The 23374-nt window shown below is 54.1% G+C and overlaps 1 protein-coding gene across 1 annotated transcript in view; it reads right to left on the bottom strand.

Annotated features, from left to right (window-relative positions):
• The window catches only part of SPNS3 (SPNS lysolipid transporter 3, sphingosine-1-phosphate (putative)), a 44174-nt gene extending 21077 nt beyond the window's left edge, over nt 1–23097 (bottom strand). The window contains exons 1-8 of the mRNA XM_081110641.1: nt 22838–23097; nt 19502–19567; nt 14702–14838; nt 14043–14194; nt 13336–13402; nt 12500–12642; nt 11548–11700; nt 6918–7107 (exon numbers count right to left, since the gene is read on the bottom strand). Of these exons, the coding sequence (XP_080966767.1) occupies nt 6918–7107; nt 11548–11700; nt 12500–12642; nt 13336–13402; nt 14043–14194; nt 14702–14838; nt 19502–19567; nt 22838–23045 (1116 nt within the window). The 5' untranslated portion in view covers nt 23046–23097. The remainder of the gene's footprint in view (nt 1–6917; nt 7108–11547; nt 11701–12499; nt 12643–13335; nt 13403–14042; nt 14195–14701; nt 14839–19501; nt 19568–22837) is intronic.
• Nucleotides 23098–23374: the final 277 nt, after the last annotated feature.

Below are 23374 nucleotides of genomic sequence, written 5' to 3'. Positions count from 1 at the left end.
CAACATAACTTCCCTTTTTTCCAGTTATTTTCTATCCGAGATTGGTTGAATTCATGGATGTAGAACCCATGGCTATGGAGGGCCGACGGCACACCATGGCCAAGACAGGATTTATCCCAGGAATGCAAGGTTGGCTACACACAACTATCAATCAAAGTAATATACCATATGAATGGAATAAAGGACAAACAACACAATCATCTCAATTGATGCAGAAGACACAAGCCAGATCTCCCGCTCCTCAACACAAAACCCTGTCTCACTCTCAGTAAAAGCCGATCCCACCTGGTTCCCATGAGGCCCTATGTAATCCGGCCCCATCAACTTCTTGTCCTCTTCTCCCTCCCTCCCTTCACTCTTGCCACACTAACCACAGGCTCCTTGCTGCTCCTCGAATTCACCAGGTACACTCCTGCCTCAGGGTCTTTACAGTTACTGTTTCCTCTGCCTGGAAAACTGTTCCCCTAAATGGCCACATAATTCACACTTTCACCTCCTATAGGTCTTCACGCAACAACCACCTTCTCAGGGCGCCTCTCTGGTTACGCTACATAAAACTGCAGCCCTTGTCCTGGCCAGTGTAGTTCAATTGATTGAGAGTTGTCCCACGCACCAAGAGGTCACCGGTTCAATTCCCAGTCAGGGCACATGCCCAGCTTGTGGGCTCCATCCTCAGTAGGGGGCATGCAGACATCTCTCTCGTCGATGTCTCTCTCTCCCTCTCACTTCTTCTCTCTCTAAAAAAATCAATAACAACGTATTTTTGGAAGGAGAAACCAAGATGGCGGCATAGGTAAATACTGGAAAATGCTGCCTCGCACAACTACTTGAAAAAAACAACTAAAAGACAAAATGGACATAATCCAGAACCACAGGAAGGCTGGCTGAGTGGAAATTCTACAACTGTAAGGAAAGAGAAAAGCACACTGAGACTCAGAGGAGGTGCGGAAGTAAAGTGCAGAGGTACAGAGGAGCACGTGGAAAGGGCTGGCAACTGAGGACACGGTTGTCTTTTTCAATCGGGAGGGAGTCTCAAGCTCCTGACTGCTCTGAACTCCAGTTCTGAGTGAGTCTCTGGGGACCCAGACTCATACGAGGAGAAACTGGACTTTCTGGCATCGGTCGGAACTCGAGGGCAACTTTCTCTCAGAGGTGCTTGCAGAAATTACTGGGACACTGAGACACGGGGCCTCTTAGGGTAGGACTGAGGATCAGCCATAGCTGTTTTCTCTGCCCTGTTGATTCCCTGAGACCCCGCCCCACCCAAGCTGTGCACAGAGGCTTTTGCATATGAAAGGCCTGGCCCTTTGCAATCTGAAAATTACCTAACAAACTGCAGCTGGGTCAGAGAGACCCAGAACTTCCAAAAGAAGGCCCAAGGCCCCACAGCAGCTTGCATTGCTTCACAGCTGGGCCTCATCTGGGCACCTCCAAACCCCAAACAAAGAAGAGGAATCTGCAGTTCTCTCCATAGCTCCTGCTGGGTAGCCTCAGGCAGAGGCTAAATTGACACCGCCTTAGAGCCAGTGTACCCAGTGGTCAGAGTGGGACCATCCAGATTACAACTCCTCAGATCCATAAGGGACACACTCAGGGGGCAGACTCAGTGAGCACCAAAGCCCCACTGAAGCAAGTCTTGCCCCAGAAGGATGTCTCCAGCACAGAAGTTCTCCCACTGTAGACACAGCTGGTTCTCACAGCCAATTGGCCTGGAGGTCAATTCCTCCCAGTGATACCTACAATAATCAAGGCTTAACTACAACAAGATTGTGCACAAAGCCCACAAAGGGGTGCACCAAGAGTGTCCACCTCAGGTAATTGGGGAGGCTGAGCCACTGGGCCCTATAGGACACCTAGCACAGAAAGCCACTCTATCAACACAGGGAAGCAGCCAAAATGCAGAGACAAAGAAACAGGTAAGAAATGACAGAAATGGAGGAGAGGAACCTACTGGATATAGAGTTCAAAACCACACTTATAAGGTTTTTTAAGAATTTTCTAGAAACAGCCGATAAACTTAGTGAGACCCTCAAGAAATCTAGTGAGACCCTGGAGGATATGAAAAAGGACCAACTAGAAATTAAGCATACACTGACTGAAATAAAGAATATTATACAGAGGTCCAACCGCAGACTAGAGGATCGCAAGAATCAAGTCAAAGATTTGAAATACGGAGAAGCAAAAAAACACCCAACCAGAAAAACAAAAAGAAAAAAGAATCCAAAAATATGAAGATAGTGTAAGGAGCCTCTGGAACACCTTCAAGCATACCAACATCCGAATTATGGGGGTGCCAGAAGAAGAGAGAGAGCAAGATATTGAAAACCTATTTGAAGAAATAATGACAGAAAACTTCCCCTACCTGGTGAAAGAAATAGACTTACAAGTCCAGGAAACACAGAGAACCCCAAACAAAAGGAATCCAAAGAGGACCACACCAAGACACATCATAATTAAAATGCCAAGAGCAAAAGACAAAGAGAGAATCTTAAAAGCAGCAAGAGAAAGAAACTCAGTTACCTACAAGGGAATACCCATACGACTGTCAGCTGATTTCTCAACAGAAACTTTGCAGGCCAGAAGGGAGTGGCAAGAAATATTCAAAGTGATGAATGCCAAAAACCTACAACCAAGATTACTTTACCCAGCAAAGCTATAATTCAGAAGTGAAGGTCAGATAAAGAGCTTCACAGATAAGGAAAAGCTAAAGGAGTTCATCACCACCAAACCAGTATTATATGAAATGCTGAAAGGTATCCTTTAAGAAGAGGAAGAAGAAGAAAAAGGTAAAGATACAAATTATGAACAACAAATACACATCTATCAACAAGTGAATCTGAAAATCAAGTGAATAAATAATCTGATGAACAGAATAAACTGGTGATTATAATAGAATCAGGGACATAGAAAGGGAATGGACTGACTATTCTCAGGGGGAAAGGGGTGTGGGGGCTTCGAGAAGAGACTGGACAAAAATCGTACACCTATGGATGAGGACAGTGGGGTGGGGGGGTAAGAGCAGAGGGTGGGGTGGGAACCGGGTGGAGGGGAGCTATGTGGGGGGGGGGGGGAGAGGAACAACTGTAATAATCTGAACAATAAATATTTAATTAAAAACAAACAAACAAAAAACCCGTATTTTTTAAAATGTGCAGCCCTCTCCCCACATACTCCCTATCTCCCTTCTTCTCAATGTGCTCTAAGCATTTATGATCATCCAGAACATTGTGAACTTTACTTCTGTATCTTTCCTGTTGTCTATCTCCCCCGACTAGAATGTAAGCTCCCCGAGGACATAGATATCTTAGTCTGTTTTATCCAGTGTTACATCCATAGCATTTAAACCAGCATGCCACTCTATAGGCACTCAATAACTATGTGTTGGATAAATAAATGATCACACATAGCTAGTCACTCAACCGTTCACTCAGCAAGCAGTGACCACCCCTCCCATCCCAAGACACCTGACATTATGTTTCAGGCTGGAGTTCTGAGAAAGATCAAAGCCACCCTGGGCCCTGCTGGGAGAGGGTGAAAGTATAAATGACCATGGACCAAGGAAGGCAATGCTGAGGAGCATGGAGGATGGGAAGAGGGTCAGGCCCACCAATCAGGGAAGGCTCCATGGAGAGATGGTGCTCAAGCCGGTCCTTGAAGGCCCGGAGTGGTCCAGGCATATGGAAAAGGGGTGGGGGCAACAGAGGGAGGCCCCAGATGTGGGAAGCCTGGGGCATGTCCTGGAAATCGAGAGGGGACCTGCACGGCTGGACGGCATGGGCATAAGGCTACTAAGATTGTCAGGAGAGTCTGTAAGGGGCTTTGAACTCCAGGATGAAGAGTTCGACTTGGTTCCAGAGGCACCAGGGAGCCATGCAAGGCTTCGAAGCTGGGAAGGTCCATTGTGCCGCTCTGGCAGAGTGGGAAGAACAGATCGTGGTGGGTGGGCAGGAAGGTGGCTCCCAGAACAGTCTTGGAGAAAGACAGTAAGACATGAGCCAGGAAAGGACAGAGGGGACCCAGAGAAGTGAGTAGGTTGGCAGTATTAGGGTTTTATAACCACTTTGGGGGAAGGAGCTGGAGCCTGAATCTCAAGTCAGAACTTCAGGTACACTTCAGAGGTACAACAGGACGGTGGCGGTGGGGGTCAGTCGGGAGGTCCAGAAGAAGCGCATGGCTTCTGTGAGGCTGGAGATCCGGCCGTGGAGGCTCAGCACCGCTGGGCATCGTGCCAGGGCCAAACACGAGCCACAGGCAGGAGCAGCTTCCCAGTGCTGGAAGACGCGTGCATCCTGGCCTCCTGCCTCCTTGCCCCTCAGCCCGCACCCGACAGGCCTGGAGGAGAGCTTCTCCAGCTGGCTCTGTCCGCCAAGACGCAATGTCATTTCTAGATGAGCCATCCAGCTCTGGAAACGTGCCAGGCTGTGGGAGGGGGGACAGCTGTGTCCCCAAAATACAGCCAAGGAGCTGCCTCCCAGAGGCAACCAAGCAGAGGCAGAAGCAGAGCTGGCAGGGGGTCCACGGCCCCAGCCAATGCGGGGACAGGCCTTTGCCGGGCCTCCATCTGCCTGGGACTCAGCCCGCCTGCAAGGTCAGGCCCATCGAGGTCCCACCGGCTGGAGATGATGGTCCCAGTCACTCTTCTGCTCCCTCAGCCAGAAAGCATTAAAGCATTTGTTGGCGCCAAGTGTATGCAGGCTGTTTCTCTCCCATGCAGGTGACAAAGGTCAGTGCAGCATGAAGGACAGACACTTAATAGTCTGTGGGGTTGAGTTTGGGTTTTGTCTGTTCTGTTCTTTGTGTTGCTGTCTCTGGGACTCAGTTTACCAATCTGTCAAGTGCACATGAATGAGAAAAAGCCTTCCCCACGGAGGTGTCATAAAGACCAAATAAGAGCCGAGGGAGAGAGGCGTGCTAACTGGACTTGTCTGCTCTCCAGGAATCTCAGCAGAGGCCCAACCGGAGCTAAGGACACCGGTGAGAAGCTCCGCACCTTACAAGAGGCGCCGGACACACCCTCAGGGTTTAGAGAGAGAAATGGAGCCGTCCCGTGGCCCCGGCTTGTACAGAAGGCTGGAGACTTGGGCTGGGAGCGTCTATTTGAAGCGTGAGAAAGCTGAGTGAGGGGTCTTGGCGACACTCACAGACAGGGCAGTGCCCACAGGAAGGAGGCTGGCCTCTCCCTCTGGCTGGACGCCAGGGAAATGCTGACCCTTTCGCACCAGGACCACCCAGGGGCATCCACAGAGGGCATCCTCGGGGCATCTTGAAGCACATCAGCTGGCACTGGGAGGCTGAGGACAGTAGTGCCAGAGGGAGCAGCCTGCAGTGTGGGGTGAGGCGAGAGGGCAGGGGTGGGGGCAGCTGCACTTCCTGAGTTCATCCAGGGGGTTAAACGGACACAAGAGAGGAGACAGGCTTGAGGCTCATGAGAGAAGCCCCACAGGGTGCCTGTCAGGACACAGGGTCTGGAGGAAGGTTGGAAAGGCACCACCTGACGAGGGGCAGCGGGAGAAGCGAGAGGCCGGCGGTGACTGTGTCGGCTGCATCAGGGAGCCGCACGATGCTGCAGCCAGGGCCCGGGTCCCAAACACCTAACGACGTGGCCCAAAGCGAGGCGTCAGCCAGCTTCTGGGCACCCGCCCGTGGAGGCCACGCACAGTCAGCAAAACAGCTCAGCTCCCATTTGGGGTCATCCCCCACCCCACGCCCCACCTGCCCAGCCCTGGAGGGGTCAGGACCCTGGGGAAGGGGCCGTGTTGGGGACAAGGGACAGAGATGGGACAGGAGAGCAGAGCCACCTGGAGCTCCCCTCCTTCCCCCAATGCCATCTGGGCCTGGATAGAAGCTTTATTGGGAAGTAGAACCCAAGTTTCGATTTAAACGGGACTAGCTTTTTAGCCCATGAGTGTGGCTGGAAAAGCTATGAGATCGGGTGGCGGTGAGATCTCCAAACTGCTGGCAGGAGAACAGGAAAGCTGTTACTGATTTGCTTTCTTTGTTTTCCTTTTCTCTTTTTTTATTTTTCTTTCTGAGTCCAGTCTGCTCAGTGAACCCCGCACACACGTGCAGGGGCGTCCGTGTCCATGGGGTGGGTCTCACGGCCTTGGGACCAGTGACAGGGAGGCGCTCAAGCCTGTCGGCCGGGGCGAGGCTGCAGCCATGTTCCCAGAGTCGGCGCCCTTCCCACCAGGTGGGTCCGTCAGGGCTGGCGCTTTGGGGGCAGGGACACCGCTGCACACACATACGTGTGTATGTGGCTACAGCCCCACCCGTGCGCCGCGGTGCCTGATGGGAGCCACACATGCGCTGAGCCCAAGTGGGAACTGAACTGGGAGCAGACAGAGAGTAGGAGGTGGCCTTTGACTTGGGTCTTGCAGAAGGAGAAGGATCTCCAGGTGCACAGTAGAGAATGGTGCCCCTGGCAGCGGCGCAGACATGGCCACGGCTGGGAGGCGTGAGCACCTGTCACTGATATAGCGTGTGAGGCGCACGTGTGGGTCATGGATCTGGAAACGTGATAGTATCACAAGGGTCACCTCTAAAGCAGTGTCTGCACTGTCTATGGCCAAGCTGGGCCTCCCTGTCCTCCTCTGTAACCTGGAAGGAACCACCCTATTTCTTCACGTCCTAGGAGCAAGGGAGTCTTGTTATCTCCAATCAAAGCATTAGCCGGGAGCTCAGAGAATACACTTCCGCATCTAAAAGGCTTAGGCTCAAATCCCAGTTCTTCCCCTTCCTAGCTGGGTAACTCTTGGTAAGCGTCAGTTTACTCATCTGTAAAATGGGAATAACCTGCTCCACCCGGAAGAACTGATACACCTGCTGCACGTAAAGACCTGGCACAGTGTGAACCTCTGTCAGGCAGGAGTTCCCATCGCACCCCATCTCACCCCGCCTCCGATGGGGCCCTCACTTACATAGGAGGCCAGGAGAGAGGTCGGGGCCAGGATGAGAGCCAGGTAGAGGCAGACGGCTGCAGCGAACAGGCTGGAGGCACAGATGAGGGGCTCAGCCCGCGGGTTGACTTTCTTATACCTCCTTGAAGCCTCTGCTCCCAGGACAACCCCAATGATGCCAGTCACAATGGTCAGTGCCCCAAAAATCAGGCTGATGGGAAAGCACAGGAAGGGATTGGTCAGTGGGTGGGTGCAGCCACCTGCCGCTGTGCATGATCTGGGATCCAAAAGAAATGTGGGTGTGGGCCCCTTTCCCTCCCTCCTCACAGCGCCCCCAGGCCCTTGGGAACGTGGTAGGAACCCAGGTCCTCTCCACCCCCTTTCCTGCCTCATTCTGGGGATGCCACTGGCCATGAGGTGAGCTGCCCCGCACCCCAGTTCCCAGGCTTCCTCAACCCCAGTAACCTTCTCCATCCTCTCACCACCCAAAACTATCCCACTCAGAAACCTCAATTCTCTGGTGCCAATCTTGCTCCAACCTCCTCACCTTCTACCCCCAATCCTAATGGGAACGGAGGCAAGTGAACATTTATCTACTGAGTTCCTATGATCCTCAGCCCTGGTCTAGACATTCTGCACACCCTCCCTCCTTGAATCCCACCTTCCACTCTCTGTCCTTGAGCACCTCTCAAGCAGCCCCCTCCTAACTTCACTACCTTTCCCGCCTATGCCTGGGCCTACTTCACGCACTTGGCCCCTCTTGTACCTCCCTCCTGTGGAAACCTGTGCCTCCAAATCAATTTCCATACAGGTCCCCGGAGGGTGCTTTCCAGAACACAGATCTGACGGTCCGCCTGCCCACCCCCAAACTAAAATTCTCCACCAGCTCTCAAACATCTACCAGACTTGGTGCCAACTCCTGGCACACATGGCCCTTCATGATCTGACCCTGGCTGACCTCAACCCCAACCTCCAGCTCCATCCTCCTCTGCCTCCAGAAGTGGGAACTTGTTATCGTTCCCACTTCGTACTTTTATTCCTCCATCTGGACACACTTCACTAGTTTTTGCACCTACTGAACTCTTACTCGTCCTTCAAGACCCATCACAATCATCTCCTCTTTGGAAATGTCTTCCCCCTGATTCCTTTACTCCCTTCGGTTACCATCGCACTTCTGTGTCTCTGTCATCAGGGCATCACCTGTGAATTCCTGGAGAACGGAGACCAGGTTTGGTTTACTTTCTTGACTGTGCTGGGAGCATAGAGCCTGGACCACAAGAGCTACATGCTGAGCAGGTGAGCTCATTGAACCTTCCCAGAATTCCCAGGTGGACAGATGAGGAAAGTTAGACTGAAAAAGGTTAAGGTCAAGATTACCCAGCTAATAAATGACAGAGGCAGGATTTGGACATACATCTCCATCTTCTAGTCCATCCTGCTCTCCCAAGCCTCCTATTAAAGAAGCTCAAAGGGATACTGAGACTGACCAACATGAATTCTTGAAAACACAAATGTAACCAGGACCGTTCCAGCCCCCAAGTGGCTCCCTGTTGTCCTCGGGGCAAGCTCTCGGCCAGTGCTGCAGGACTGGCCCCCGCACACTGTGTAACCTCCCCTCTCTTCTCTCTCCCTCCCTCTACACAAATGACTGGGAATTCTCTAAACTCGCCCTAAGCTTTCTAGCTTCCCTGCCTTGGCCCACACTCTTCTCTTGGCCTTGAGTAACATTACCCCCCACCCAACTTCTCCACCTGGCCAGACCCAAACATTTCCAGAAGTTCATGGGATGTCCCGCTGCCCTGCCATTACCTTCGTGGTGGCTCCCACAAGATGGAAGAACATGAGAGATGCAAGACTATGGTTACTGACAAATTGAGTGTCGCAAGAAACTCCTCTCCTCTAAACAACTTCTGTGAAATGCCATTCCACAGGCTGAGGACTGGTGGGCCTGTTCCTCTGCCCCACCCCCTCGGTTTACAGAAGAAAGTATAGAGCCCAGAGTGGGCAGGCACCTGCCTGAGGACACACAGCCCCTGCTGGCCTCCACACAGCCAGGGCTTCCTGGCCCTCTGCCGACCGCAGCACGTGGGTCCTTAGGCAGCTTAAAGGTGCTCACTGAACCCTCCCACCCTTCCTCGCTGTGCAAGGCTCCGGCTCAGCCCAGTCAAGTGACCCTGAATCCCGGATGAATGCGATCTGCCTGAGTCCTAGTCTGAGCCGGTGTTGGCAGATTTCCGAGACCAAGATTGATTGGTCTTAGGGTTCGTTATTCAGACAGGCTGTGTAGAAAGAAAGGGGAGACCCCTAAGCAGAGGGTGTGGCCAGAGGACACACCCAGTCACCAAGCCCCTCTATAAGGCCTTCCCAGAATCAGACTCTCAGAGCCAAGAGTTGGGGGTCCTTAAAGGCCTGAAAGTTCTATGCTGATTCTCAGCACAATGGTCCTGGCAAGCAGCTGTTCAGCTTCTACTAACATACCTCCAGGGGTGGGAAGCTCACTACCCCCATGCAGCCCTCTCCATCTGGCCAGCTCTGAGTGTTGGAAGTTTTCCCTCTGGCCGAGCTAGAGTCCTGTGTCCTGCAGCTTTCTGCCCTCACCCACCCTCACCCTAAGGCTTATCCTAACCACAGAGGGCATATTAATAGATGGAGTCTGTGCAGAACTTCAACACTGGGACCTTCTACCCACTCTGTGATAGGCTGTATAATGGCCCTCCAAGATGTCCACATCCTATTCTCTGGAGCCTGCGAATGTTACCTCACATGACAAGATGTGATTGCACAAAGGGTCTTGAGAGGAGAGATTATCCTCCATTAGTTAGTGGGCCCTAAGTGCAACCACACGTGTCCTTATAAGAAGGAAGCAGAGGAGATTGGAGACAGAAGAGGAGAAGCCATGTGTCTGCAGATGTGGAACCTGGAGTGATGCAGCCACAGACCAAGGAATGCCGACAGCCACCAGGAGTTGGAAGAGACAAGAACGGTTTCTCCCACAGCGCCTCCGGAGGGATTTGGCCCTGCTGAACTTGATCTTAGCCCCGTGAAACCATGTTGGACTGCTGACCTCCAGAACTAGGAGAACATACATGTCTGTTTCTTTAAGCTACCAAGTTTGCAGTAATTTGTTGCACCAGCCCCAGGACACTAACAGAAACTCCCATGTCAGTTTCTCACACAGGTTCTATGACGGGGCTGAGACAGAGGCTGACGCTGAGAAAAGGGGAAGTAAGCTGCCCAGGGAATACACAGCCAGTTAATGCTCAGGGTGGAACCGAGTACTGCTTTTCCCCACTTTTCCAAGCTGTTGGGGGCTGTTAGGACTCAGTCTTTGCCTCCGGGGAGATAACAAGCTCCAAGACAAACATGGCAGCCTCGTTGGATGCATCCATTGATTCACTCACGGGTGCTTTCCCTGAGCACCCACGGGGTGAGTGCCAGGAAGCTGCTCCCAGCTAAGTGGAGAGACGTTCAGGTCAATTAACAGTAACAGGAAGTCTCCAGAGGCAACAGGATGTGGAGCTTAAAAGCACCAGCTTTGGAGTCAGATGGGTTTGAATCCTGGCTCTGTTACCTGTTAGTGGTGTGACCTCGGACAAGTCACTCACCCTCTCCTATCTTCCAAAGCCTCATTTGTCATACAGGAATAATAGGGTTAATTATTATAAAACCTCAGATGGTTTTTCATGTGGAATGCATAGCTTAGGGCCTGAAGTAAAGTGAAAGCCTAGGAAGTAATAATGAGAGAAGGGGAGGGAGCTATGGGCAGAGGGCGTAGCTTGAGCAAAGGCACCAACAAGTGAGAGGGCATGGACCAGCCTGGCAATGACGGGGAGCTCTCCCTCTGGCCATCTGGGAGTGAGGAAGAGGCAAGAGAGGGGGCCAGCAGAGAACTGGTGTCACTAAAGCCTCAGCGAGCACAGAGCTCTGGGAAGAGCTCAGAGCCCTCAGGACTCTGTAGGGCCCATGGGGCAGGGGCAGAGAGAGGGAGGGACTGAAAAGCATCCATTAGAAGGAGGAGAAACTAGGATTAAGGGTTTCAAGGAGGAGGAGAAAGCAAGTAGGAGAGGACCGAGATGTGCTCTCTCAATCAGGAGTCACGGAGTCCTTGGAGAAGAGGGTGAGGAGGGCAGAGAGCGAGGCGGGCATTCCCTGAGGGCTTTTGTTCTCCGCTCCTCCCCACCCTCCCAGCAGCTTTCCCCGATTCTCAGAGCCCCAAATGAGGTAAAGAACAAATGAATGCATGGATGACATCCCTAAGCCAGGTAACGAGGCCTCCCAGTGCCTTGGTTTGCCATCCGTAAAATGGGATGACCTCATACTATGGGTCCCTTCAAAGGAAACTTGCCTAAGAGTCCCATCATTCTCACTCCCACCCCAAGTGCCTTCTGGAGCTCCGCAGCAGTCCAAGAGTGGGGAGCCAGGGACTGGGGTCCCGGGAGGACAAGGGAGCCGCCTCAGGAAACCCAGGGTGGCTGGGGCTCAGCCAGAGCCAGCCCAGCCTCCTGCTGCCAGCTGGCTCCCGAGCTCTGGGGTCTTCGCCGAGCACCATGTGCCCAGACAGATTGAGTTTGGGGGCTCGGAACCTCCTGACACTTCTCCACCAAGAGCCCCCTAACCTGGGCCAGGTGCCCAGGGCTCCCAGAGGCCTCACCTGTCCTTGCTGTCACACGGCTGCTGGAAGCAGGGAGGCTGCAGCCCGTGCACCAAGCGAGCCTCAAACAGAAACTTGGGGGCCCAGAAGCCCACAGCTCCAGTCACAAAGGCCATGGCTGTCACTCCAAGGGTCGACCACACAAAACTCCAGCTGCAAGAGAAAGCACCCTGGCTGAGGCAGGGAGAGGGCTGGGGCTGCAGGGGGCGTCCGCTTCTGTTCCTTCTCCTTCTCCCATCGTCCGGGCACTCAGGGGGGGCTCTGCTTCCTACCCAGCATCCCCTGAGGCCCCTGCACGTCCCACCTCCACGCCTGTACTCAGGCTTTGCCTTCCTCCCTCCCCTGGGACCAGCTCTCCCCAGCCTGAAAGGCCCACATCCAACACCACACTCTCCAGAAGCCCCCCTGCTGCCCCCACCTTCCTCCGGGCGCCCGCCCTCGGCCTCATGGCTCTGTAACAAACAGCTGGGTCCTGGTCGAGCCCCACATTTGGGTAAATCATGAGGCCTGGGAATGCAGTTGCCTCCTGTCTGCCTCCCCGGCCATGCCTGGAATTGAGGTGAGGTGCACTCCCAGGAGGCTCAGAGAGGTAAGTGATTAACTCCCGCCATCCCCCCAGGCGCCCTGAGAAGCAGTCCACTGAATAAATGAGAGAAGTGAGGCTCCAAGCCTCAGGTCACTTAGGGCTAAGGCTGTGGCCGAGCCAAGGCTGGAGCTCATGCTACCCCCTCCCCTCTTCCTCCCTCCCCCCCTCCCTCCCTCCCAGCCCATATTCTGTCACGTGGCTAGGGGGAGGGGCCTCCAAGCGAGGGAGGGGCATCTCGGTTGGTGAGTGGGAGCTCAGAGGAGAAAGAAAGGGCTGTGAACTTGGACAGTCACAGAGGGCTCCCTGGAGGCAGAGAGGGGGAGGCAGGGATTCTGGGGACAAGCAGGAAGGAGCAGGAACACTCACTTTCTCCCCAGGTATCTGACATCCTCACACCAGCTGCTCCTCAGGTCCCTCACCTCCCTCTGTTTCTCTGCAGCTCCCCGAGGCGGGTCTGGAACCAGCGTGATCAGCAGGATCAAGGCCACAGCTTCCAGGCAGGGCATGATCTAGGGACAGGAGGACCCGGGAAGCTCAGTGCCACATGCCCCTGTGGCCCAGAGATGTTAGGGTGACTGAGCTCTGTGGTCCAGGCTCTTGGGGTGCTCTGTGCCCTGGGGGTGCTGGGAGAAGGGCTCAATTCCTGGGTGCTGGTTATACAGAGCCTACCCGTTTCTCACCCCATCACCCCCCGCCCTCCCTTCCCCCATGAGAGCAAGGTGTCCTCGGGGTTGCTTTAATACCTGTGGGTCCAGTGCGGACACTGCTCTTTTGGATCAATGAGCCTGACAGGACTGAGAACCGGAGCCCTGGCTATTGTGTCCTGCCGCCCCCATCACTGCCCCTCCCCCTCCATCTGCCACGCCAGCCCTGCCCCAGTACTTTCCATCTCATCTCCTTAATCTGGAGAGTTCCTAAGCAGCATCTACTCCCTCGTCTTACAAATAGGCAAAGTGAGGCTCCTAAGAGGGAGGTGGTTTGCTTCCGGTCACACAGCTAGCAGCCTGAGCAGCCAGGACTTGAACCCAGGGCCATGGATTCCACAGCCCACATTCCATAGGAAGCCCAACTGCCCGAAGCTGCTGATACTGATCACCCCCCATGGCGCCGGGTCCGGTGCCAAGTGGCGAAGGCCACTGGAGGCTGGAAAGTCCCCTCGGCCCAGGGGGAAAGCTGAGGGAAGAAACAGGAGCTGGACTCACCCTCAGGGCCCAACGCCAGTTCCCAGTCAGCGCCTTCACAGCTGACCCCAGCACATAGCCCAGACCACTGCAAAAGAGGGGCCGTGAGGGCGCCACACCAGCCTGAGCCCGGCGCTCCCACCCCAGGGAGCTGGCCCCCTGCAGCTCTGGCCCTTTCACTGGGAAAAGTGAGCCACGTGAGGCCCAGATGTCCACTGCCCTTGGTCAGGTCACCAGGGACCTCTGGCTCCTCGCCCATCCCAGCACCACTGTCCACTGTCTCTCTATACGAGGACCCCCTCCCTCGCGCGAGGCCCAGCTCTGGCTGAGTCAGGCGACATCAGGAAACCCGGGTCAGAGCGCTTGGGGCCTAACTGTAAGTCCCACGCTGTCCTGCCCCGCTGTGGGGTACACTGCAGCCCTGGTGCACTTCTCTGCCTCCCCTCCCAGAGCCACCCCTCTCTGAGCAGGCCCGCCTCCAAGCTGCTCTTGCTCACCCTTCCGCAGTGCACTAGCATGTCGGGAGCACCTTTCCTCTCGCTAAACCTCTCCACAGCCCACCAGTGTGTGGTCCCCATTCACAGATGAGGAGCTGAGGCCCAGAGAGGGACAGTGACCCGGTGAGAAAGGGGTAGAGTCCGATGGATCTTCCCCCAACCCGGCCCCTGCTCTGACTCCTTTGGGTCTCAGTTTGCCACCCCAGGAAGTGGGTCCAGGGTGCTACTAACCTTCCAACAGGAATAAAGATGTAGAAGATAGCCAGTACCCGGGTCCGCTGGTCCTTCACAAAGAGGTCGGCCAGGATGGTGGGCGCGATGGTGGAGTAGCTGGCGGTGCCAATGCCCACCACTCCCCGGGACAGGAAGAAGAGCCAGGAGTACTGGGCAGGCAGGCATGAGAACATGGTGCGTTCCAGAAATCGCCACAGGCAAGGGACTCAAGGGTTTGTCAGAGGGGTGTGGAGACACGTGCCTCCAGGAGAGGAGGAGGGGATCCAGCTGCAGGCACCTCGCTATCCTCCCAGCCCAGGTTCCCCAAATCACACGGGTGCCCCCTGCTGGCGCCTGCGGCTGCTGCCTGCCCTGAGCCCCAAGGAGCCCTTGCTCACCAAGCCAGTTCCCCCAAACTGTAAGGTGGTATTACACCACCTCCCCAACCCCCGCACAGTGGGCAGAAAAGAAGCCACAGCAGCAGATGGAAGTGCAAGAGAGGAAGGCCCCTGTTAAGAAAGCCTAACGGGCTCCTCTCTCAGCCCTGGAAGGAATCCCCAGCAAGCCTGGACCCTGGAACAGGGAAGCAGCCCCACCCAGCTCTGATGGGGCTGGGTCAGGGAGGAAGGGGGGTAAGGGGTGTTCCCTGGGGCCTGTGCAGGGGTGAGAGCACCTACCTGGGGGGGGATGAAGGAGCTGGAGAGGCCTGCTCCTGACCAGAGGAGGATCCCAACGCTCAGCGTGGCTTTGCGGCTGTGTCGGTCGCCCAGGTAGCCAAACACGGGTGCCGACAGCAACAGGCAGCCTGTGAAGACTGGAGGAGACAGGCAAGGGCAGCATGCATCTCCCCACAAAAGGGGGGGCAGGCAGGTGGGCCCAGCAGACCCGCAGAAGGGCACCTTGGCAGCAGGTCAAGGCCCAAAGGAGGAAAGAAGAAGGTGAACCCTCAATCCCCTCCTAGCACATAACCCATTGCCCAGAGTCAGGGGCTGGACCCGGCGCAGAGGCTCAAATCCCAGCGGGGCTCTTTGCTCACTGTGCAGCCCTGGGTTACTAACTCCACCTCTCTGACCAGCACCCCAGCACCCCCCACCCTCGGGAGCCCCTCCGAGGCTGTGAGATAGAAGTGGACATGGAGCCTGGCATGGAACCGGTGCCCACCAGTGCCCTAGCTTTGCCAGAACTCCTGCCCTCTGTGAGCCTGATCTGGGACTGAGCCTGCTGGGGGTGCGGGGTGGCAGAAGGGATGCTGATGTGCCTGGGCCCTCTGGGAGCAGATGAGCTCAGTTTAGAATGAGCACAGTGGTTCCTGGAGGCTGGAACTGCGTTGGTTTTCCTAAGTAGGTAAAACATTCCCCTGACAAGTGAGTTGTGTTTATAGCATTATTTAAAGTAAACCCGTAAGAACTGGCGGCTGTATTAATGAATACGTTTGCTATTCTGTGAAGACAAAGAAACTGCCACGTGAATAGATGCCCTCACTGGTACTGTTCCTTAAATAACTCACCTCCACCCACCCTCCTTGGAGGACGTGCCCACTGCCTCTGAGCGCCTGCAGGTGGGAGGGGAAGGTCTGGACCCTCCCCACCCAGTCCCACCATCCAAGGGCCTTAGGGTTTGGAGGGCCCCGCCCACTGCCTGGGTCTCCATTCATTGAGCACATATGATTGACATTTCCTGAGCCCAAAGAGTGTCCAGATTCCTCCCGGCTCAGGTTCCAGCCCCTCCCACTCCAGTGTTGGGTAAAGCCGCCTGCCATTGCAGAAATTAGGCCAGTTTTGACCTACAAAAACGAGAATTTAATATGGTTCGACCTAATACTCCACCGAGAATGGTCTTTGGTGTCAATGGCATTTATAATTTTAATAGCTACTGCCAAAATAGGCCTCCAAAAAGGCTGTATCGATTTACACTTGCATAGAATCATATGCCAGCACCCTTGTGACACCTGATAGGATCAATCACTTTGTTATTGTTCATCTAATGGTTGAAAAACAAATGGTGTCTCGCTGATGTTTTAATCTGCGTGCTATTCCCAGTGAAGCTCAGCATCCGCTGCCCATTTCTCTGTTGGGCTCTTTGTTGGGTGGAAATAATTTCTCCCAGTCAAAGATTTAAAATGCAAGATCTGAGACTAAACTCCCTGGGCTCCTCCTGATGCCACCACTTCCTAGCTCTGTGACCTTGGGCACATTCCTTAACTCTCCTGTTCCCCTCTCACCTACACAAGGACAGTAAGAGTATTTGCCTCATAAGATTAAATAAAATAAGGCACATAAAAGGCAGTGGCTGGCTTTATATAAATGCCTAATAAATGTTACCTGTTATTACTTATTGCATTTGTAGTTTCAATCACCATCATGCAGGAGAGTTTAGCTTTGATGTAGTCAAATTTGTAATCTTCCTCTAGGGAAGTTGTCTTGTGTCCTGTTAACACCTATCTTTTTTGCCCTAAGGATATAAAAATATTTCCCTAAATCTAATGCTTTTATGAGATTTGGGGCAGGGATGCTTCACAGGACATCAACACCTTAATTAAACCTGCAGATGCCCTGGAGTGGAGAGACCTGCCCCTCAGGGGAAGGCAGGCACTCCTTTTTTCCTTCCTGGCATCTCCAAGTTCAAATAATTTCTGTGACAAGGTGGGAGTGAGTCACCAAGCACCGCCAGGTTAAGAGGACTCTACAGGCAGCTGCCTGGATTTGAATCCCAGCTCTGTGAGGCCTTCAGCAAGCTCCATAGCCGCTCTGTGCCTCAGGTTCGCATTTGTAAAATGAGCATCATAATAATACCTGCCTCATGGGATTGTTTTGAAGATTAAACAAGTTAATATTATAAAGCACTTAGAATAGTGCCTGGGCCCTGGCCGGTTTGGGTCAGTAGATAGAGCGTTGGCCTGTGGACTGAAGGGTCCCAGGTTCAATTCCAGTCAAGGACATGCACCTTGGTTGCAGGTTCCCTGGCCCTGGTCGGGGTGCATGCAGGAGGCAACCAATCGATGTGTCTCTTTCACATTGATGTTTCTCTCTGTCTCTCCCTCTCCCTCCCACTCTCTCTAAAAATCAATAGATTCATGCCAAAACCGGTTTGGCTCAGTGGATAGAGCGTCGGCCTGCGGACTGAAGGGTCCCAGGTTCGATTCCGGTCAAGGGCATGTACCTGGGTTGCGGTCACATCCCCGGTAGGAGATGTGCAGGAGGCAGCTGATCGATGTTTCTCTCTCATCGATGTTTCTAACTCTCTATCTCTCTCCCTTCCTCTCTGTAAAAAATCAATAAAATATATTTTTAAAAAATAAATAAATAAATAAAAATAAAAATAAAAATCAATAGATTCAAATCCTCAGATGAAGATTAACAAAACAAAACAAAAAAAAAAGAAAAAAGAAAAGAATAGTGCCTGGCACAGGGTAAAGCCACATCAATGTTCCTTTTTAATATGATTAATCAATTAACTCCAGAAGTTTCTCTGTCCAACTGGGGGGCAGGGGGTCTGAGCACTGTTTCCCCCTTCCCTCTATCCCCCTCTTACAGCTTGACCAAGCCCTCTCTTAGCGGTTTCTTTCATGCCGGCCATCAGGCCTCCAGTCCCACTGCCCTCTCCATCCATCCATACACCTTTTGGGGCTGTTTCTACAGAGGTCACCCTGCCCTTCACCCACTCCCAAACACACGCTCACATATCCACATCTGCACGTTCTCTCTCTCTCTCTCTCTCTCTCTCTCTCTCTCTCTCTCTCTCTCTCCCTCTTCTTCTCCCTCCCTCCCTCTCTCTTTTTCATACACACACACACACACACACACACACACACACTATTTCCTCCACAGCATCTCCCTTATCAGGGGCCTTGTAGTAATGATCCTATTCACCATGTTAAGAGCCAGACAAGGGAAATGTTGACTCAACTACCATTATCTGTTTAATCTAGAAGTTTGAGGGCATTGAGCAGAATGATCTCGCTTTAGCTACAATTATGAAGGAATTGAGACAGGAGCAACGGGGAGAGCCATGGTCTGAAGCAGCTTCTGCTTGGTGCCTCTTAGAGAAGTTGATAGAATTGTGCACCCCTCCACTTGTTTTTCGCTGACATTTAAAACACGTTCGTCATAAGTGTAAATAGTTGCAAAGGATGTGATTTCCAGCATTATCGTATTTTTTTAAACTATATTTTCATCCAAATCCTCGAGGCTGCAGATCGAGTTCATTCAGTTTATGAGAAATGCCTGCCCGAGAGTCTAATGAGCAAAACCAGACCTATTTGCCAAACCAACAGGACAAATCAGACTGGTTGTCTGTAAGAAAGACGTTAAAATGTTGGCTTCACTTTTTATTGAAATAAATGTGCCGACACCCATCCCCGAGACAACCTTCTCACTTCTGAATTCTAAATCATAGATAAATAGCAGACTGTCACGCCAGCGAGACAGCAAGATGAGGCTTGGCGTCTTGCCATGGATCTGTGGCCTGGAGACAACATCCCCAGGGGATCCTATTGACTGCTCTGCTCCCAGCCCCTCCCCAGAGAAGCCACGCACCCCTGAGGAAGCCCTCTGTCTGGACCCTAAAGGTTTTGACACCCCCAGGCCGGTTTTGGTCCATCGTAAGACTCAGAAAGGGGGAGAGGTGTCCTTTCCTGCTGAAACGGAGGGTGGGTGATTGGAGGGGAGAGAGGAGAGAGCCCGAGGCTGCTCTCAGGCAGGTCCACTGTAGGAGAGACAGCCACGGGCTTGAGGATCTATAACTGGTTTTCTCAAGGCGCTGCTCCGGCAGCTCCTGGAAAGTTTCTATGTCTCCCCAGGGGTCCCCGTACCCCAGTTTGACAGCCTTGTTCTAAAATGCTGAGATGGTGGACTGTTAGGAGGAGGAACCACGCATGTGCTGGTTACTGGCCGGGTGTATTCACACATGTGTGTCCTATGTTATGACTGTGCATGCACACATTTGGGGGGTGCATGTGCAGGCACATATGACCCCAACTGCCCCCTCTTAGGAATGGGACACGTGGCTGCTCCCTGATGCTGGACTGCAGGCGCCTGTGGGCCCAGACCCTCTTTGAGGCTGTGTGTGGGGGTGGGAGTCTTTGTCTGTCTGTCTGTGTGTCCTGGTGACCAGATTTTTCAGGTCCATGAGAGGAAAGCAGGCGTCAGGAGTTCTCAGCCCCTGCCAGGCTCCGGTACCCAGCTGAGCTGAAGCAACATGAAGCGTGAGTGACCACCTCCACAGCCACGATCAGGAGCCCGGGAGCCCTTCCCAGGCCCGCGCCCCTGCTCTCCCGGCAGCACCACACTCAGACCCGAGGGGCTGCCTGTGCAAGCACGAGTCTCCCCTGCTACCGGCTGTCCCTCTCACCCACCGCACCCGCAGTGCCCTCCTCTGCCGGGGACTGAGCTATTGCTGGGCACAGAGCAGGACCTGCCAGAGAACCCCAGCCCGGCCTGAGCCCCGGCCCCAGCCCAGGGCCAGGACTCCCTCCTTACCCGTCTGAAGCAAACCAGCACTGCTGTCACTGATCCGGAAAAACTTCTGTACATCCAGCAGCACTCCTGCAGACAGACGGACAGACGGACTGCGCTCAGGAAATGGGAAGTAGCCCACGGGCCTCTACAGGCAACTGCCCCACATTTGGAAAGGGCCACAGCTGAAAGGCAGCGCAGGGCGTGCCCCAGGCCCACTGTCCTTCCCCCCCTCTCTCCTACACATAATACAACCACACACACACGCACGCACACGCACGCACGCACGCAAGCAGACACACAGAGACGTGTGCATGTCAAACACACGCAGAAACATGCATCCCAAAGGCCCCGACTTATACAGACACATTCATACACAGCATGCACTCCCAGGCATAGACACATAGTCATACAGACACACAGACATGCAGGTCCACATACATACAAACAGGAACGCCCAGAGAATATACTCACAGAGACACAGATATACATACACAGAGGAGCCTGTGCTCACAGACGTGGTAGCCCAGCCTCGTACACCCAGGCACACATACACATACACACTGATGTGTACGCATAAAGGCACACCACAGGCATGCACGCGTCCGCACATGTGCAGGGCTGCCATTCACATCACAGTCAGAGGGACTGGCCGCTCCCTGCTGCTGCCCAGTGCACAGCCATCCCCTTGGGCCACACTGTAATGGAAGTCCCTGGGATTGCGCATAGCAGCCCTGCTCACGTACAAACCCCAGATATTCACAGACATCCATCTACATCCAAAGACATATGTGCCGTGGCCTGCACGTGCGCACACCCAAGCATGTTCTTGCAGAGGCGCGAGCACGCAGACATGAGAGTGCACGTGAACGCTTCAGAGATAGATCCGAGCTTGGCCCCACCTCCCTGAGGGTGGCAGGCTCCCGCTCTGCACTAGCCAGGTCTCCAAAGCCCCTCTAAGGCCTTGCTGGGCCGTGGGCGGTGCCGTGGGCCCTCAGCCTATTACAGAGTAGGAATCAGGCCCCCTGACACCAGGCTCTGTTCCCTGAAATCCCTCAGCCCTTGGTGTATTTTAGGAAGTCGGGGTTCTAGGCACCCGAGTATCTGGCCTGTCATGATGAGGAGCAATCATTACTTTCACTGAATTATGAGATGCATGAGGGCCAGACCCTGAGCTGGACACTTGCAGCATTTTGCCAAGAAGGGGGAACTATCATTGTCCCCACAACACAGTCGAGGAGACAGAGGCTCCAGCCAGCCATGCTTGCACAGCTGGAAACGGGAGAGCTGGGACTAGAATCCCAGCCAGAGGCAGGCCGCTCTCCCACCCAGAGTCACAGAAGGGGGCAGAAACCCCCAATGGGCCTCTGCAGAAATGCCCACGGGGTGGGGAGGGAGGAGAAAGCCTCCCATCCACACCTCCAAGACCTGTCAGCAGGTGAGGAAAGAGCAAAGAATTGGAGAAGTGAAGTAAGATTTTTGTTCAGACTTTTACTCTGGGCCCAATTGCCACAGCATCTAGGCATACCAACCTCTATGCCTTTTCCGTCCCTTTCAATATTTTTAATTACACGAATAAGACAGAATCATTGGAAAGAATAAATAGACGAGCAGATCAGCAAAGTAAATGACTAAATAAAAATTCTCTCTAACCACACTCATCTCCCATGTTTAGGGACGAGGACTCACCCCGGGTTTGGTCCGCTCCTGGGCCCCTCCCAGCCCCGTGGTGCTCTGGGGCTTAGGCGCAGCCTCCGTTTTTACCTTAAGCGGTCACTCCGGCCTCCCAAAGGGCTGCTTCCCACAGAGAACTCCAGTGGCTGGGGTACCTGCCTGCCCCCAACAGCCCCCATGCACTCAGCTTGGTTTCACTTCTCCAGGCTTCCTTCTTCCCACTAACGGCCTCCTCAGCCTCGCTTCTCACAGCAGAGGAAGTCCCAGCCGGGAAGGGCCTCGGGCAGGCAGAACTCAGGGCCTGACCCAGCCATAGGCATCCGGACAAGTGGCAGTGAGAGCAGGGACCTCGGCCCGTGGGGCTCAAAGAGCGCTGCACCCATGATGGCCCTGCTGTCATCTGTGTCCTGCCCGTCCCTCCCTCTTCACACCCTGGGCCCACCCTCCAGCTCAGGCTGCCTCGGCTTCGGCCTCATTCTTTGCATTTGCCCCTGAACTGGCTCCCCTGCTTCACTTTGCTTCCATCGGGGCCTCAAATCTGACTGCGGTCCCTCCCATGTAAAAACATTTTCCATGGCTCCCCACTGCTTTAGCAGGAAGTCCCGGCTCCTGGCTTTGGCGCCAAAAAAGTCCATGATCTAGCCCCAAGCCCCCTTTTAGAACAATCTCCTGCTTTCTCCCCCTCCCTATACCTGATCAGAGCATGCACTTTTGCCCCCTATGCCCTGGCTCACCCGGACCCCTCTCTCTGAATGCCCTTGCCTCATCCCATTCCCCGCCTCACCAATTTTCTGAGTCTTTAAGGCCGAACAAATGCTCCCTCTCCTGTGGATTCTACCAGAACCCTCAGTCATTGGCCCTGGGGCCGCCCAGCTGATGCTCACCCGCTCTGCCTGTATTAGACCTACTTGCACACGTGTCTGTGACCCTCTGAGTTCATCAAAGACAGACCCTGGATCTAGGGCTTTCTGCAACCCCTGAGTCCCATTCATTCCACAGCCGCTCTCTGATGTGGTCTCAGGGATCCCAACCACTTCTGGTGCCACCTCTGAGCTCTCAGGCTATGTGGTACCTCCCTCATCTGGCTGCATCTCTCTACCTTGCAGGAGTCTTGATAATGAGCTTCTCCCTCTGCCCTATGAGATGATCATTCCTGAGTTCAGGAACCACGAGATTGGCTTCCCCTTCCCTGGGTTCCCAAGCCCCACCCAGAGGGTCCTGCCCGTAGTTAGTACTCAGTCAATTTTGAATGAATCAGGGATAGAGAAAAGAAGGTTGAATTTTGAATGAATGAATGAGGAAATGAGTGACAGAGGAGGTTAAACCCTAGGGCCTACAGGAAGGAAGGCAGATGTGCAAGGTTTGCACGCAGCTACTGTCCCACAAATACCCAACAAACTACTTCTTGCTTAGGGACTAGGCCAGGCTGCCCCGTCCTCCATAACCTCACCCAATCATTCCACCCAGAACCTCCAGGCCTTTGCCTAAAGGCCCAGGCCTGCTGTCCTCACCCACGCACCAACCCACCTATGTGCACACTCTTAATTTGGGGCTGGACTGGGAAACTAGGTTGGCATGGCCAGGGGTGAAGACAGCAGGGAAATGACGCTTCACAAGCAGAAAGCTGGCAGGACAGCCAGGGGGTAGATGGGCAGGGCTGCCCGGGATGCCTATCCCCTTCCTCACCTGCGATGATGAACCAGTTCATGTAGTTGAGGAGGTTGATGTAGCAGAGCACGGCCGCAGCCACATACGCTCTCCAGCGGGGCAGGCTCCAGGGGGCAGGCGTGGGTGGAGGAGGACATTGACCTGAGCCAGAGGCCCCTGAGTGCCCGCCTGGCCCTGGGGGCCTCTGAGGCCCCTCTGGCCCGGGTTCCTGGAGCTCCGCAGACATGCCCCACACCTTCCTGGCTTGCAACTCCTGTCCCAGGAGGCATACAGCTCTGGACCGAGTCACTTCCTGTGGGTTCCCAGCAGCCCAACCTCAAAGCAGCTGCCCTAACTGCTTGGGCATCTTATCACAGGTTCCTGCGGAGCCCACCACAGCCTCGATGGTGAGATTTCACCATCCCCTGCCCCAGAGGCTGCTAGAGGGGAAGAGGGTGCCTGCCCCCACCCCCCGCCCTGGGCGACTGAACGCCATTGCCCCGTTGATCTAGTCTGCGGCGTTGATCTATTCTAGTCTGTGGCTGTGGTGACTGCAGTGGCTGCAGTGAGGAAGAG

The sequence above is a fragment of the Myotis nattereri genome (assembly GCF_964212035.1).
Source record: "Myotis nattereri genome assembly, chromosome: 16".
In the NCBI taxonomy this organism is placed as follows: domain Eukaryota; kingdom Metazoa; phylum Chordata; class Mammalia; order Chiroptera; family Vespertilionidae; genus Myotis; species Myotis nattereri.
This window is presented reverse-complemented; position numbering and strand designations above follow the sequence as displayed.